General features: G+C 42.1%; 1 protein-coding gene and 1 pseudogene across 3 annotated transcripts in view; both read right to left on the bottom strand.

Annotated features, from left to right (window-relative positions):
• LOC122677686 (UDP-glucuronosyltransferase 1A1-like) overlaps window positions 1-17,905 on the bottom strand; it is a 141,355-nt gene that overhangs the window by 55,893 nt on the left and 67,557 nt on the right. Inside the window, exon 1 of one of the 3 annotated variants that reach the window (XM_043877887.1) lies at window positions 2,949-3,828. The exons of the other annotated variants lie outside the window; for them this stretch is intronic. Coding sequence (XP_043733822.1) covers window positions 2,949-3,812 — 864 coding nt within the window. The 5' untranslated portion in view covers window positions 3,813-3,828. Of the gene's footprint in view, window positions 1-2,948; window positions 3,829-17,905 lie in introns of those variants that run through there. 3 annotated transcript variants of the gene reach the window in all.
• LOC122678304 lies at window positions 11,849-13,385 on the bottom strand (annotated as a pseudogene).

Raw genomic sequence — 17,905 nt, 5'->3', positions numbered from 1 at the left:
ATATTGGAGTTTCAGCTTCAGCATCAGTCCTCCCAATGAATATTCAGGACTGGTTTTCTTTAGGATTGACTGGTTTGATCTCCTTGCATTCCAAGGGACTCTCAAGAGTCTTCTCCAACACCACAGTTGAGAAACATCAATTCTTCAGTGCTCAGCTTTCTTTATGGTACAACTCTCCAATCCATACAAGACTACTCCAAATACCAAAGTTTTGACTAGACGGACCTTTGTTGGCAAAGTAAGTTGTCTCTGTTTTTTAACATGCTGTCTAGGTTGATCATAGCTTTTCTTCCAAGAAGCAAGTGTCTTAATTTCATGGCTGCAGTCATCCTCTGCAGTGATTTTGGAGCCCCAAAAAATAAAGTATCTCACTGTTTCCATTGTTTCCCCATCCATTTGCCATGAAGTTATGGGGCTAGATGCCATTATTTTAGTTTTTTGAATGTTGAGTTTTAAGCCAACTTTTTCACTCTCCTCTTTCACTTTCATCAAGAGGCTCTTCAGTTCCTCTTTGTTTTCTTTCACAAGGGTGGTATCATATGCATATCTGAGGTAATTGATATTTCTCCCAGCAATCTTGATTCTAGCTTGTGCTTCATCCAGCCCAGCATTTTTCGTGATGTACTCTGCACCTAAGTTAAATGAGCAGGGTGACAATATACAGCCTTGATTTACTCCTTTCCCTGTTTGGAACCAATCAGTTGTTCCATGTCTAGTTCTAACTGTTGTTTCCTGACCTGTATACAGGTTTCTCAAGAGGCAGGTCAGGTGGTCTGGTATTCCCATCTCTTGAAGAATTTTCCATAGTTTGTTGTGATTTACACAGTCAAAGTCTTTGGTGTAGTCAATAAAGCAGAAGTAGATGTTTTTCTGGAACTCTCTTGCTTTTTCAATGATCCAACAGGTGTTGGCAATTGGATCTCTGGTTCCTCTGCTTTTTCTAAATCTAGCTTGAACATGTGGAAGTTCATGGTTCTTGTACTATTGAAGCCTTGCTTGCAGAATATTGAGCATTACTTTGCTAGCGTGTGAGATGAGTGCAATTGGTACGGTCGTTTGAACATTCTTTGGCATTGCCTTTCTTTGGGATTGGAATGAAAACTGATTGTTTCCTGTCCTATGGCCACTGCAGAGTTTTCCAAATTTGCTGGCATATTGAGTGCAACACTTTCCCAGCATCGTCTTTTAGGATTTGAAATAGCTCAACTGGAAATCCATCATGTCCTCTAGCTTTTTTTGTAGTGATGCTTCCTAAGGCCCACTTGACTTTGAATTCCAGGATGTCTGGCTCTAGGTGAGTGATTACACCATCGTGGTTATCTGAGTGATTAAGATCTTTTTTGTATAGTTCTTCTGTGTATTCTTGCCACCTGTTCTTAATATCTTCTGCTTCTCTTAGGTCCATACCATTTCTGTCCCTTATTGAACCCATCTTTGCATGAAATGTTCCCTTGGTATCTCTAATTTTCTTGAAGACATCTCTAGTCTTTCCCATTCTATTCTTTTCCTCTATTTCTTTGCATTGATCACTGTGGAAGGCTTTCTTATCTCTCCTTGCTTCTCTTTGAAACTCAGCATTCAGATGGATATATCTTTCCTTTTCTCCTTTGCCTTTAGCTCCTCTTCTTTTCTCAGTCCATGGAATTCCCCAGGCCAGAAAACTGGAGTGGGGAGCCTTTCCCTTCTCCCACAGATCTTCCCAACCTTGGGATCAAACCCAGGTCTCCCACATTGCAGGCGGATTCTTTACCAGCTAAGCCACTAGAAAAGCCCAATCTAGCTCTGTACACCCCCACATTTCCCTCCAGACACCAGATCCTGGTCAGAAGACTTCTGGTCAGCACAGGCCCATCTTGGAAAAGCTGGATCTCTTATTCCTTTCTCTGATCACAGAGAGCCCAACTTCTCTGTCCAGAATTATTTCATTTCCACTTAATTTATTTGACCTCTCTGAAACTTGTTACCTCTGGGTGTTAGGTTTCTTGTGATCACACCTCAACCTCTTCCAAGACAAAACCACTAAGAATTATCAGGTCAATAAATACATTTGCCAGTTCTCTCATCCTTCATTTGAACACCTCAATGTAAAATCCCTGATGGATGGATTCACAGCTCAAGTTCTCTGCTCCTACTAAGCTGAAGAAAGTTGCACAACAGTTACAACAGTACCTTTACAGGGGACAGTCGTGGTTGAATCACACCATTTCTTGTCAACCTGTTACTGAACATAATCTCTGCCTCTCATTCCTCTCAAAGTGAAAGGAAAGTGAAATTAGCTCAGTCATGTCCAACTCTTTGCACCCCATGGACTGTCACCTGTCAGGACTGTAGCCTGTAGCCTCTCCATGGACATCTCCAGGCCAGAATACTGAAGTGGGGAGCCGTTCCCTTCTCCAGAGGGTATTCCCAATCCAGGGATCAAACCCAAGTCTCCCTCATTGCAGGCAGATTCTTTACCATCTGATCCACCAGGGAAGCCCCAGAATACTGGAGCGGGTAGCCTATCCCTTCTCCATCAGATCTTCCTGACCCAGGAATCAAACTGGAGTCTCCTGCATTACAGGTGGGTTCTTTACCAGCTGAACTAACAGGGAAGCCCTCTCAAAGACCATCACAAACTTTTACTACACTACTGGAGGCATTTTAACAACTTATGTCACCAAAGACTGCCAGAAGGAATTTGAAGTTAGACTCTTTAGAAAGATCAGTAGATAAGAAAGAATCTGGAAGTAAGTTGTTTACTAAAAATATATTTCACTTGGGAATTCCCTGGTTGTCCAGTGGTTAGGACTCCAAGCGTTTACTGCCAAGGGCTTGGGTTAAATCTCTGGTGGGTGAACTAGGATCCCATAAGATATGAAACGTGGCATAAAATTTTTTTAAATTTTTTCATTGAAAATAATGTGTTCCACTTGGAACACTGATTGAACAAGAGCAGCAATACCGACCTGAGATAATGGTTTCCTGTTACCACAGTTGAAACCCCCAATGAACACCATGTTGGGCATGATCGGCCGTGGATACTCCATCACAAAATCTGCTCTAAACAGCCACAGGGATGCAGAGCCAAGAATCTCCCCCAGCGACACGTCTCTCTGAAGAAGCTCAGAGGCCATACGTGCATAAGGAATGAAAGAAAAATGGCAAAGGTACTTCAGGCTCAGAGGGTAGAGCAAGTTCTTGACCCTTTGGAAGAATGTCATGTGGTCTGAATTCCTTGTTAACAACTTAGGAACATAAGAGAAAGGGTTTGGGCATGCTGTGCCCTCAATATCTAAGTCACAGGGAAGGAAACGCAAGAAAAACACAGCAGGAATGGACAGATACTTAGCCAGCACTGCCCCGCAGGGGTAAATAGGGTCCGTTAAAACCACATCAAAGGAACTGGCATTCAGGTCTCTGATCAGGTCCTTGTTATACAACAGTGCCTCACAAGACCTTTCAAAGGCCAAAGACAGATTTTTCGTAGCTGTCATAGTTTTCCAAAACAGTGTTAGAAAATGTATTCTTTCAAAAAACATATCAAAACTGCCCATCAGGAAGTAATCAAAATCGTCCTGGGTATACGGAATGGCGTAGGTTTTCTTGATGAAAAAGTCCTCTGCCTTGATGTGAACATTAACCTCCGGAATCAGGACCACTGCCTGGTGACCTCTGGCGTGGAGCTCCCTCACGGCCTCCCGCATGCTGAGCCAGTGGCTGCCCTCCATGGGGACCACCAGCACCTTCCCAGCCTCGGCCCATCGCCCGGCGCACAGACAGAGCAGGAGTCCAGCCAGCACCTGCCGCCGAAGCTGCAGTCCCAGGGCCATCTCCGCACAAACCAGAAGCAACTGACTTTCTGGTGGGGCTGTGCCTCCTATATTTGTTTTGTTTATCTTATGATCAAGGCACTTAAGCAAAATGGCATGTCATTGGAAGGCAGTGCGCCCTCCTAACATTAATCATTACAAGATAAATCTATGCCTGTGTTTCATCACCTCTGGTTTCACGCAGAGAAAGATCACTCCCCCTTAACGTGGAAAAACTCCTCTGACCTGCTGCTTCCTCTGGGGAGCATTCTAGTTCACTCTCTTGTTCTTCATCCAAGACCCAAAACAAAGCTGTGCCTGCCCATTCCCTTGGTCACCTCCCACCTCTCTGCTAACCATGTTCTCTGGGCCTGGACTGAACTCTAAGGAGTCACTTCTGCCCCAGTCCTCACCCAGAACCTCTGCTGCATGTGACCTTATCTGAGAACTCTTCAAACTCTTTCTCCCTATTTATGGGTGAACTCAGAGCACATCCAGGGAGATAATAATATATGACATTGCTATGACAGCTTTCTCTTAGCGGATAGGGGACGCTCACTGTCCATTTTTTCCTGTTCAACACTGGGACACCTCTTGCAATGTTCAGGCAAGAGTCTATTGGAGCAGCTGTCAGACATCGGAATATCTGGAGGGATCCTTGGGTAAGAGAGCTGAAGAGTTGGTTAATTCTGTTTGCACTTCATGGAATAAGAATTGCTGTTATCTAAAGTGTCAGTGGGCAAGGTAACCCTTAGTGATGACACAGTGGAGTCAGAGAGGGCCAGCCCCCAAGATCTACACACCGTAGGACAGGAGGGAGCCATCCCCTGGCCTCAGAAGAGGGTCTCTGAATTCCTTTTAGGCTGCTGAAGGTGCCAATCTTTCGTTACTCTATTTAGGGCCTGAGGACTTTATTTATCGGGGCCTTTATTGCATCTTAGAGTTTATGTTCAGATTTTTCTCCAAGGTCAGTTACAGACCTAAGTCCTGATATGGATGGATTCCTCTAAAGCCAATGGGCTCGAGCTGGCAGGACCTTGCACAGTTGCTTGGGTCACCTGCCCATGATGTCAGCCCTGATACAGAGACTGATGCCCATGTGTGCTCAGAGGACACTGACCTCACGGAGTCCCTTCTACACCTGGGATGACAGAGGAGCACTCCCTCAACCACCCAGCTCCCTCTCTCACTGAGCACCCTCTTCTGCATCCGTGGCTTTGGCCAAAAGGACATCCTGTTCTGGGCCACATGATGGCCAGGCCGACGCTTCCCTTTGGGAGAAACTCACCCCCATTAGGGATGCGTGTACGTTACAGATTCCCATCCTGGGCAAACCAGTGCGCACCAAGATGCCTCCTGAGTCACACAGGCTGTCCCTGTGCCGGGGGCCTTTGTTTTAACCGTCCTTGGAGTCTGTGGGTCCAAGGTTCTGCTGGAGCCCCAACAACAGCATCTATGCTCTCTTTTTCTGGATCTTCTTTCTATTCCAGCCCTATAACTGCATGATTTCCCTAAGGCCCAGTTTCTGTCCTCTGCTCCCGGGTTTTACCCTATCATCTGTCCCCCTCATTCACTTCTATATACAGCTATGCAGAATTTCCTGAGTCTGTAGGATCAAGGCTGCTTATGTCTACTTTCAGGGTATAAACACATTGAAGGGAAGGAAGAAAGGAGGGTGAGAAGCTGGGTATTCAGGTTTGCTGCTGCTATTGAACCTGCTGTCAGCGTTCTTAGCAAGAGAAGCTGCTACTTGGTTCTGCTGCCACCAGTGAATCTAGAGGCGCCTTATCTGGTGGCACAAACAGCAGGTAATCTGGGTTGGATTACCTTTGCTCTGGTAAGAATTCAGTGACCCCTGTTAATTGTCTGGCTCTTAACTGCGTGTCATAAAGATTACGGGACAACTTTCTGGCTTCCCTCACTGTGGTCAGCTGCCCTGCGTTTGGCACTCAACCTACATGGATACTATGAACCAAGTAAGGGTACACAGTGCACTTATGGGATTGGTAAGGTGTATGGTGTTTTCTCTGCTACAGTGTGAGATATACATCTAGACTAGAATAAAATAGTTGAAGATGTATACGGCCTCATGCATAGGGAGATTTAACACTCTGACACTCTTGATTTTGCCCCCAAATTAAGCTATAGATGTAGTGGCAGACCGAGAAAAATGTCACCAGGATTTGTATTATGAACAAAAATATATATATTTTTTAATTCACCTAAAAGCATTTTTCTGGTAGCTCCAATGGTAAAAAATCTACGTGCAATGCAGGAGACCCAGGTTCCTGGGGTCAGGAAGATCCCCTGGAGAAGGGAATGGCTACCCACTCCAGGATTCTTGCCTGGGAAATCCCATGGACAGAGGAGTCTGGTGGGCTACAGTCCTTCAAGTAGACACAACTTAGACACACTTAACTCTAAACAACAAGAGTCAAACACAACTTGGATCTAAACAACAAGAACAAAAAGTATTTCTAGATTCTGATAAGAGTAGCTCCTATCATATTAATACTCCCACACATATTTGCCACACAACTTTTAAATAAAATTTTCAAATTAAAAGAGATAGACTTCACATATATAGTCAAGTTATTTTGGGCAAGGGTGCAAAAAATATTCAAAAGGGACAGTCTTTTCAGCAAATGGTGCCAGAAAAACTGGATGTCCAAATGTAAACAATGAATTTGGACTCTTACAAATGCCATATAAAAGTTCAACTCAAAATGGCTCAAAGACACAAATGTAAGACCTAAACCTATAAACCTCTTTGAAGAAGACATAGCACAAAACTTCAGAACATTGCATTTTGCGAAGATTTCTTGAAAATTACACCAAAGCATAGTTAAAATTAACAAATTAGACTTCATGAACAAATTTTAAATGTGTGCATCAAGAGATATTATCAACAGAGTAAAAAGGCAAACCATAGAATGGAAGAAAATATTTATATTTGATCCCTGGGTTGGAAAGATCCCTTGGAGAAGGGAAAGGCTACCACTCCAGTATTCTGGCCTGGAGAATTCCATGGACTGTATAGTCTATGGGGTCGCAAAGAGTCAGACACGAAATATATCTGATAAGGGATTAATATCCAGAATATACAGAGAACTTCTATAACTCAACAACAAAAGACCTGACTCAAAAATGGACAAAGGACTTAGACATTGGTCATATGTGCAAATGACCAATGAGCAATGAAAGATGCTCAACATAATTAATCATTAGGGAAATGAAAATCAAAACTTCAGCACGATGTCAGGTCACACCTATTAGGGTAGCTATCATTAAGAAATAAAAGAAAGAAAAAAGATAACAAGCCTTGGAGAGGATGTGAAGAAATGGAGCCCTTCATGTACTGTTGCTGAGAATATAAAATGGTGTAGTCGCTGTGGAAAACAGGATGGAAATTAAATTAAAATTAGGAAAAAATTTAAAAAAGGAAAAAAAGCAGATAATCCAACCATTGCACTTGTGGGTATATACCCAAAAGAATTGAAAGCAGAGTCTCAAAGACATATTTGTACACCCATGTTCATAGCAAAATTATTCACAATACCCAGAAGATGAAAGCAACCCATGTTCACTGGCAGATGAACAGATAAGCAAACTGTGGTCTGTCTATACAACGGGTTATTATTCAGTCTTAAAAAGAAAGGAAATTTGAACAACATATACACAACACGAATAAACCTAGAGGCCAGCCTGCTAAGTGAAATACTAAGTATCGAAAAGAAAATTACTGTATGATTCCACTAACATGAGGAACCTAGAGTACTCAAATTCATAGAGACAGAAAGTAAAATGGTGGTTCCCAAGAACTACGGACTGGGGGAAATGGGGAGATATTTAAGGGGTACAGAGTTTCAGTTTTTCATAATGAAGCATTCTGGAGATTGGCTGCACAGTAATGTGAGTATAATTAACACTATTAAACTGTACACATACAATGGTCAAGATAGTAAATCATGCTGGGGTATTGTGCCACAATTAAATATTTTGGAAAGGCAATCTTTATTACTAAAACACAACAGTCAAAACTTTGTGTGCCAATCTAGCATATTTTTAAAGTAAAAACTATTAAAAATTCTAAATGTAAATTGAGAAAATTCAGTTAAATTAAGAAATATTTTAAGACATCATTTTCAGAATTAGGGATGTTAGGTTTTCTAACAAAAAATAAAAATATACATCTTTTGGTTTATCTATGTAATGTTTACAAATGTTGATCATATGATATTATGGTAGCCACTAGCTACACGTGACTATTGAGCACTTGAAAAATGTAGAGTCTAAATTGATATGTCTGTAAGTTAAACTATACACCAGATTTTGAAGACTTAGTATGAAATTTTAAAATGTGAAGTATGTCATTAATTAATTTACACTGAGAAAGTGGCCAAGATATCAGACTGGGGAGACCTTGAGATCACTTCCTCCCTTAGGCACACCAATATTACAATTTACAGAATAAACATTGATGAGAAAGACCTGAAGACTAGCTGAAAGAATCTTTCACAACTAAATATGTAAAGATGGAATGACAACAAGATGTGTAGGAGAGGTAGAGACATGGTGTAAGCAAGACCTGTACCCCTGGGCAAACAGTCCACAAATGTGGGATAATTACAATTGCAGATCTTCTCCCTAAGAAGTGAGGGATATGACCCCACATTGGGGTCCTAGCCTGGGGGTCCAGAACCAGGAAGAGGAGCTTCCAGAAAGTTGGGTTTGGAAGGTCAGCGGGGCTTCCTTTCAGGAGAGCCAGAAGCCATAGGACATAGAGACTCCACTCTCAAATGCATGTATGCTTAGTCACTTCAGTCATGTCCAATTCTCTGCAACCCCATGGACCATGGCCAGCCAGGCTCCTCTGTCCATGGGACTCTCCAGGCAAGAACACTGGAGTGGGTTGCTGTTTCCTTCTCCAGTGATAAAGTATGAAGTGAGTGAAGAGAGTGAAGTGAAGTTGCTCAGTTGTATCCGACTCTTTGTGACCACATGGACTGCAGGCTACCAGGCTTCTCCGTCCATGGGACTCTCCAGGCAAGAGTACTGGAGTGGGTGGCCATTTCCTTCTCCACTACTCTCAAAGGGTGCACACAAAATCTCACATACTTTAGGATGTAGGGAAGAAGAAGTAATCTAAAAGGAACCTGGGTCAGACCCACCTGCTGATATTGAAAAACCTCCCAGAAAGGCAAAAGACAGAGATCATCCTGGGATATAGACATGAGCAGCAGCAATTTTGGAGAGTTTCATTCTACCACCATGATACTGTGCCAGCAAGTGCTATTTGGATCATCCCTCTACCTTATTAACATCGGGACACAGCCTCACCCATTAGTTTGTCAGCACTAGTACTAGGATACCCCAAGTCAAGTAGCTAGTTGAGCGGAGACACAGAGTCATTCACTAGTAGGCCAGCTGCATTAACCCTCTGAGAACAGGCCACCTGGGACCTGGCCCCATCCACCAGAAGGCCCAGGACCAGGCCCTGTGCACCAGAGTGCCAAGGACCTGGACTCACCTACCAGTGCACCAGCACGAGCCCAGAACACCCCTAAACCTCACCCCACCCTCCAGCAGATGGACACCAGCTCCAGGAAACTTGGGCTCTACAGACAGGGACTCCAGGACCCAGATTAACCTACCAGTGGGCCACCATTAGATATATATGTAGACGTATGTGGCCCCAACATAGGAGCAGTTAAATACAAATAGCAAGTATTAGCAGACATAAAAAGACAAGTTGACAGTACTCAACAATATTGCTGCTGCTGCTGCTAAGTCGCTTCAGTCGTGTCCGACTCTGTGCGACCCCATGGATGGTAGCCCACCAGGCTCCCCTGTCCCTGGGAGTCTCCAGGCAAGAACAGTGGAGTGGGTTGCCATTTCCTTCTCCAAAACAACAATATTAGGGTGATTTAATATCCCACATACATCAATGGACACATCATTCAGACAGAAAACCAATACGGACACACTGGTCCTAAACAACACATTAGACCAGTTAGGCTTAATAGATATACATAGAACATTCCATCCAAAAGCAGCAAAATACACATTCTTTTCAAGTGTACATGGTATATCTGTCTTGATAAATCACATGTGTGGTCACAAATCAAGTGTTACTAAACTTAAGAATACTGAAATCATATCAAACATCTTTTCCAACCATGATGTTATGAAACCAAAACTCAACTACAAAAAAAGCTGCAAAAACACATGGAGACAAAACAATGTGTTACAATCAATGGATCACTGAAGAAATTAAAGAAGAAATTAAACAAATACCTCAAGACAAATAAAAATGAAAACATGATAATCCAAAATCTATGGGAAACAGTAAAAGTAGTTCAAAAAGGAAAGTTTTTAGCCATACAAACATAGTTCATGAAATAAAAAAAAAAAAACCTGAAATAACCTAAACCTACACCCAAAGTAACTAAAAAGAATAACCAAAACTCAGAGGTAATACAAAGAAAAAAATCATAAAGCTTAAGCCAGAAATTTAAAAGATCAATGAAATAAAGAACTGATTCTTTGAAATAATAAAGTTGATAAACTTTCAGTCAGAGTCATCAAGAAGAAAGAAAGTTCAGATAAATAAAAGCCAAAATGAGAAAAGTGAAGTCACAATAAACACACGAAACATATAAAGGTTCATAAGAGATTACTGTGAACAGTTATGCACCAATAAAATGAACAATTAGAAGACATGGACAGATTCTTAGAAATGGACCACATCCCAAGACTAAACCAGGAAGAAGTAGAAAATATTAACAAACCAATTACCAGTAATGAAATTGAATCAGCAATCAAAAGATCTCCCACAATTGAAGAATACAAAAGCTATAAGAGACCTAAAGTCACGGAAGTTAATATAAATTAAGTACATGAAACACAAGTCAGCAAAAAAACAAAAAACAAACAGCTAACTCAGTGTATTAAGAAACAAATCCTGCCCCCAAGAGTCCTATTTCAATTAAACCCAAATATTCCGGGTTAACATGAGAAGACTGTGAAACTGTGAGGAAAGTCGTAGTTCCCATCATGGAAACTTGGGGTGGAGTCAGATTTGGTGGAGTCAGGGCTGGGTCAGATTTGGCGACGTGGTCAAATCTTTCCACTTTGAGATTCGGTTCTCAGCATCACTGCCCCCACCTTCACTGCATTCATAGGCTCAGTTTACCTCCTTCCAGCCCCCACCACTACCCTTTGATGACCTCGGTGTCCCACCATGAAGACCTACATGACACGCAATCCAACCCCATACATCACCACATTTTACTCCAGACACCAAGTCCTGGTCAGAAGACTTCTGGTCAGCACAGCTTCATCTCTGAGAAGTTGGGCTCAATTATTCCTTTCTCTGATCACGGAGACCCCAACTTCTCTCTCCAGTATTATCTCACTTCCACTTACTCTACCTCTGAAATTTCAGATTCCTTTTGGTGTTTAAGTCTCCTGCAACCACAATCCTTTCCAAGACAAAACCACTATCAGTTCAACAAATGCCATCTGCTATTCTTTCCTCCTTCTATTGAACACCCTCAGGCAAAAACTCCTGATGGATGGATTCTCAGCTCAACAAACACGCTCCTACTCAGCTGGAGAAAATCAGACAATGGTTACAACAGTGCCTTCACAAAAGGGCAATCACAGTTGAATAACAAATACCATCGCTTATCAGTCCTATTACAGACCCTCATCTCTGACTGTCACTCCTCTCAAAGACCATCACAACCTTTACCACACTACTGCAGGCACTTTAACAATTCACCACAACAGAGACTGTTAGAAAGAGAATGAGAGGCAGGAACTTTTAGAAAGATCAATATATATTAAGCACCTGGAAGTAAGATGTTTGTAAAAACTATGTTTCACTTGGGAACTCCCAGGCAAGCCAGTGGTTAGGATTCAAGCCATCGTTGCCAAGGACCCAGGTTCAAATCCTGGTTGAGGAACTAGGGTCCCACAAGCACTGCAGCATGGCAAAATAATAATAATCATAATAATAATTAAAAAAACATGTGTTCCACTCAGAACACTGATTAAATAAAAGCAGCAATACAGATCTGAGATTACGGTTTCTTGTTGGCACAGTTGACACCCCCAATGAACACCATGTTGGGCATGACTGGCCGCGGGTAGTCCATCACAAAGTCTCCTCTGAACAGCCACACGCATCCAGAGCCAAGAATCTCCCCCAGTGACACCTCTCTCTGAAGAAGCTCAGAGGCCATACATGCATAAGGAGTGAAAGTAACTTGGCAAATGTACTTCAGGCTCAGAGGATAGAGCATGTTCTGGACCCTTTGGAAGAATGTCATGTGGTCTGAATTCACTATTAACAACTTAGGAACAGAAGAGAAAAGGTTTGGGCATGCATGCCCTCAAAATCTAAGTCACACAGAGGGAACACAATAAATAAATAAATACAGTAGAAATCAACAGGTACTTAGCCAGCCCCTGTGGGGAAGACAGCAAATCAACCAGGATGGCACGTTTAGGAAGGACTGATGCTGAAGGTGAAACTCCAATACTTTGGCCACCTGATGCAAAGTCACTGGAAAAGATCCTGATGCAGGGAAAGATTGAGGGCAAGAGGAGAAGGGGGTGACAGAGGATGAGATGGTTGGATGGCATCACCGACCTGATGGACACGAGTTTGAGTAAGCTCCGGGAGTTGATGATGGACAGGGAGGCCTGGTGTGCTGCAGTCCGTGGGGTCGCAGAGTCGGACACGACTGAGCGAGTGAACTGAACTGAACAGCTGAGCGCGTTGTCTAGCACTGCGCATGCGCCTGAGGAGGTGCTTGCTTGGTCCCGGGCTACTTCATGCGGCGTGCCTGACTGAGCTCCACCTAAAGAGCTGCGGCATTACTACTACCTCATGGCTGTGTCTGTCGGGTCTCCCATGAGAGGAGGGAATATAGCGGGTCTGCTGCTATGGCTGCTGTGCCAACCAGGAGAGAAGAAATGCGTCTGCAGTTTCCACGGCTCCTTGAGTCTTGTTCCAGCCTCTTAGCTTGCGCCTTGCCTACCACGGGTTCAACAAACAGTGCGCAAGTGAGATACAGCGAAACAGTTGTTGCTGTGAACTGGATCGGCAAGACAGCCCCCCCAGGGTACATAGGGTCCCTTAAAACTGCATCAAAGGGACTGGCATTCAAGTGCCTGATCAGGTCCTTGGAATACAACAATCCCTCAAAAGACCTTACAGAGAGCAAAAGAACAGTCGTTACAGACCCCATAGCTCCCAGAAACAGTGCTAGCAAACATCCTCTTTCAAAAAGCAGATGAACATGACCCCTCATGAGAGAATCATATTCTTCCTGTGTGTCAGGAACCGCATAGATTTTCGTGGTGAGAAAGCGCTCTGCCTGGGTGTGTATATTCACCTGCAGAGGAACAACCACTGCTCGGTGGCCTTGGGCCTGGAGCTCTTTAATGGCCTCCCTGCATTAGCGCGTGGCTGCCCTCCATGGGGACCACCAGCATGTTCCCAGACTCAGTCCATCGCCTGATGTACAGACAGAGCAGGAGTCCAGCCAGCACCTGCCATGGAAGCTGCAGTCCCAGGGCCATCTCCACACAAACCAGAAGCTACTGAGTCTCCGGTCAAGCTATGCCACCTATATTTGTTCCCTTTATCTTATCATCAAGTCACTTAAGCAAAATGGCATGGCATTGGAAGTCAGTTTGCCATCCATACATTAATCATTACAGGATAAGTCCATGCCTGGGTTTCATCACCTCTGATTTCACCCCGGGAAAGTCCCTTCCTCCCTTATCTTGGAAAATCTCTGACTCTGCTGCTCCCAGTAGGGAACATTCTAGGTCACTGAAATGTTTGTCATCCAATTCCCAAAATATTTGTCATCCATCCAAAGGCTGCATGGGTACATTCCCTTTGATCACCTTCTGCCTCTCTGCTAATCACACTCTACAGGGCTGGACTGAACTCTCAGAAGTCACCTCTGTCCCAGTCCCCACCCAGAACCTCTGGTGCATGTGACCTTATCTGAGAACTCTTTAAACTCTTTCCCCTGATCGATGGGTGAACAAGGAGCACTTCCTTGTTCACTTCCAGGGAAACATATAACATCGCTGAGACAGCTTTCTCTCAGCAGGAGGGAACCTGGTGGTCTTTTTGTTCCTCTTCCACACTGAGACACCTCTTCCACTGTTCAGGGGAAGAGTCTGTTGGAGGAGCTGTCGTATATGAAATATCTGATGGAATTTCTGATGAAGACAACAGAAGTGATGTTTGAAACATCTGTATGTATCAACTTCCTAGAATAAGAGTTGCTATTATCTAAAGCCTCAATGGGCAAGGCAACACTTAGCAATGACACAGTGGGGTCAGAGAGCACCAGTCCCAAAGATATGCACACCCTGGACTTCAGGGAAGTGTCCCCTTGTCCCCAGACAGTCTCTCTGAATCCTCTTCTGATGCTGAAGGCGTCAGTCTTCTGCTACTCTGTTTAGGGATTGGGGTTTACCTTAATCTGGGCTTTTATTATATCTTACAGTTTATGTTCAGATTTTTCTCCAGGGTCAGTTACAGTGTTGAGTCCTGATAAGGATAGATTCCTCCAAAACAGAGGAGCTCCTGAATTTGTGGGAGCCTTCTGAGGTGGGGCCTGTGCAACTGTTTACATCTCGGGCCCATGAGGTGGCCCTGCTACAGAGATTGATGCTCATGTGTGCTCAGGAGGATATGACATCTCTGTGTCTCATCTGCCCTGGGGATGATGTGGGAGGACTTCTTGGGCTGCCCAGCCCCAGACCAGCAAAAATGTGATCAGCTGCCCTGTGTTTGCCATTCAAAGTAACACATATACTAAGCCAACTAAGGCTACACAGTGCACTTGGGGGATTGGAAACTGATGGTATTTTCTCTGGTCCAGTTAGAGCTTTAAATCTACACTAGAATAAAATAAATGAAGAGGCATACAACATCATGCCTGGGAAGAATGAACACTCTAACTCTTGATTTTGCACCAAATTAAGGTATAGATAAAATGGTAGGCCAAGTCAAATCTCACTGAGATTTGTAATATGACCGAAAAAATTCACCTAGAAGCATTTCTGGTTTCTGACAGGAGTGACTCCTATCAGATCAATGCTCTCAAACAACTTTTAAATACAATTTTCAAGTAAAAGAGATAGACTTCACATATATGGTCAAGTTATTTTGGACAAGGCTGTACAATATTCAACAGGGACGGTCTTTTCAACAAATGGTGCTGGGGAAACTGGGTGTCTGAATGTAAGCAATGAAATTGGACTCTTACTAATGCCATATATTATTTTATATTTGTTTAATTGCTAATTCGTGTCGGACTCTTTTGCAACCCCACCAGGCTCTTCTGTCCATGGAATTTCCTAGGGGAGAATACTGGAGTGGGTTGCCATTTCCTTCTCCAGGGATCTTCCTGACCCAGAGACTGAACCTTTGTCTGCTGCACTGACAGGCATATCCTTTACCATTAAGCCACCAGGGAAGCCCAATGCCATATAAAAGTTCAACTCAACGTCAAAGACCTAAATGTAAGACCAAAGCTATAAAACTCTTCAAACTAGACATATGAGAAAAAAACACAATATTGTACTTGGCAAAGATTTCTTGAAATTACACCAAAGAATAGCTAATAAAAAATTAAAAACTGGACTTCATGAAAAAATCTTAAATGTGTGCATCAAATGATATTAACAACAGAGTAAAAGCATGGAGTTAAAAAAAAAAAAAGCATGGAGTTGCTAGAATACATTCAAACTTAAGATACACATATATAAGTATTTATGTATGAACTTCATGTTGTATTAGTTGCTCAGTCGTGTCCGACTCTTTGCGACCCCACGGACGGTAGCCCACCAGGCTCCTCTGTCCAGAGGATTCTCCAGGCAAGAATACTGGAGTGGGTTGCCATTCCCTTCCCCAGGGGATCTTTCCAACCCAGGGATCGAATCTCAGTCTCCCGCATTGTAGGCAGTTTCTTTACTATCTGAGCCACCAGAGAAGCCAAGACCAAAAACGGCACACCATAGAGTGAAAGAAAACATTTGCAAATATATCTGATACAGGATTAACATCCAGAACATATACAGAACCCGTGAAACTCAACATCAGCAAAAAGACCTGATTCAAGATGGACAAACAACTTAGACACTTCTCGAAAGAATATGTGCAAATAACCAACAAGCATTGAAAAGATGCTTGACATAATCATTAGGGAAATGCAAATCAAAGCTACAATGAGATGTCTCCTCACACCATTAGGATGGCAATCATAAAACAAACAAAACAAAAAACAAGGCTTAGGAAAAAATGTGGAAAAATTGGAACCCTCATGGGAATGTAAACTGTTGTAGCCACTTTCAAAACAGAATGGCAGCTCCTCAAAAACTTAAATATCAGATGATCCAGCCATTCCACTTCTTAGTATATGCACAAAAGAATTGAAAACAGAGTCTTAAAGAGGTATTTGTACATCCATGCCCAGCAGCATTATCCCCAATAGCCTAAAGGTGAAAGCCAACCATGTTCATTGGCAGATAAACAGATAAACAAACTGTGCCCAATTTATACAATGAAATATATTTCAGCCTTAAAAAGGAAGGAAATTCTAACAACATATACAACAACATGAATGAATCCAGAGAACATGATGCCAAGTGAAAATGCCAGTATCAAAAAGACAAATACTGTACAACTCCACTTATATTAGGTATCTAGAGTACTCAAATTCATAGACACAGAAAGTAAAATGGTGGTTACCAGGGACTATGAAGTGGGAGAAATGGAGAGATGTTGTTTAAGGGGTAGAGAGTTTCAGTTTTTCAAGACGAAGAGTTATTATGGAAATTGGTTGCACAATAATATGACCATAATTAACACTACTAAACTGTACACTTAAATATGGTTAAGATGGTAAATCTTATGTTGGGGATGTTTTACCACAATTAAGCATTAAAAAGAAAATTTTATGAAGAAAACACAGCAGTCATAAACCTGTGTGCAACAATCTAAAAGCTATATATCTAAAGAAAAACTAATAAAGTTCCCAAATGTAATTTGAGAAAAATTCAGTTAAATGGGGGAATATTTTTAGGTATTATTTTCTGAATTGGGCACATTGAGCTTTTCTTAATAGAAAAATTTTAAATATACATCTTTAGGTTTACATATGTAATGTTTACAAACATTGATCATATGCTGTCTCACATAGTAGCCACTGACTACGCATGAATATTGAGTACTTGAAATGTGTAGAGTCCAAATTACCATGTGCTGTATGTATAAAAGACATACCAGGTCTGGAGGACTTAGTATGAAATTTTTAGTTTCTATGTGTAGTGAGTATCATGTAATCTGTGAAAACTGACAGTTTTACTTCATCCTGTCAACACCAATCCTGGAGCTACCAAAAACTACTAGAACTCATCAATGAATTCAGTAATGTTAAGGCATACAAAATTATTATACAGAAATCTATTGCATTTCTATACACTGACAGTGAACTATCAGGAAAAGAAATTATTAATAATATTACCATTCTATTTTCAATTATATCAAAAAGAATGTAATACCTAGGAATAAATCTAAGAAGGTTAAAGACCTATACTCCCAAGAACTATAAGACACTGATGAAAGAAATTGAAGATGACACAAACAAATAGAAAGATACACTGTGGATACATGGATTTAAAGAATTAACATTATTAAAATGACCTGACTACCCAAGGCAAACTACAGATTCAACACAATATCTATCAAAACACCAATGGCATTTTTCAAAGAACAAGAAAAAAAAACTCTAAAATTTTTATGGAAGCATAAAAGACTGAATAACCAAAATAATCTTGAGAAAAAAGAACAGAACTGGAGCAGCAACATGGACGGGCCTTAGAGATTATCATACTAAGTGAAGTAATCACAAAAAACACACATATCATGTGATATCACTTATATATGGAATCTAAAAAATGATTCAAATTGTTGGGGTCCTTTAATGGACTGGAAACCGGAGGTCCAGAGTCGATGATAAGAAAGTGAAAGAGAGAGCTGGAGGGAGGGAGAGAGAGAGACAGAGAGAAAGAGA

Source organism: Cervus elaphus, chromosome 20 (genome assembly GCF_910594005.1).
Source record: "Cervus elaphus chromosome 20, mCerEla1.1, whole genome shotgun sequence".
NCBI lineage: Eukaryota > Metazoa > Chordata > Mammalia > Artiodactyla > Cervidae > Cervus > Cervus elaphus.
This window is presented reverse-complemented; position numbering and strand designations above follow the sequence as displayed.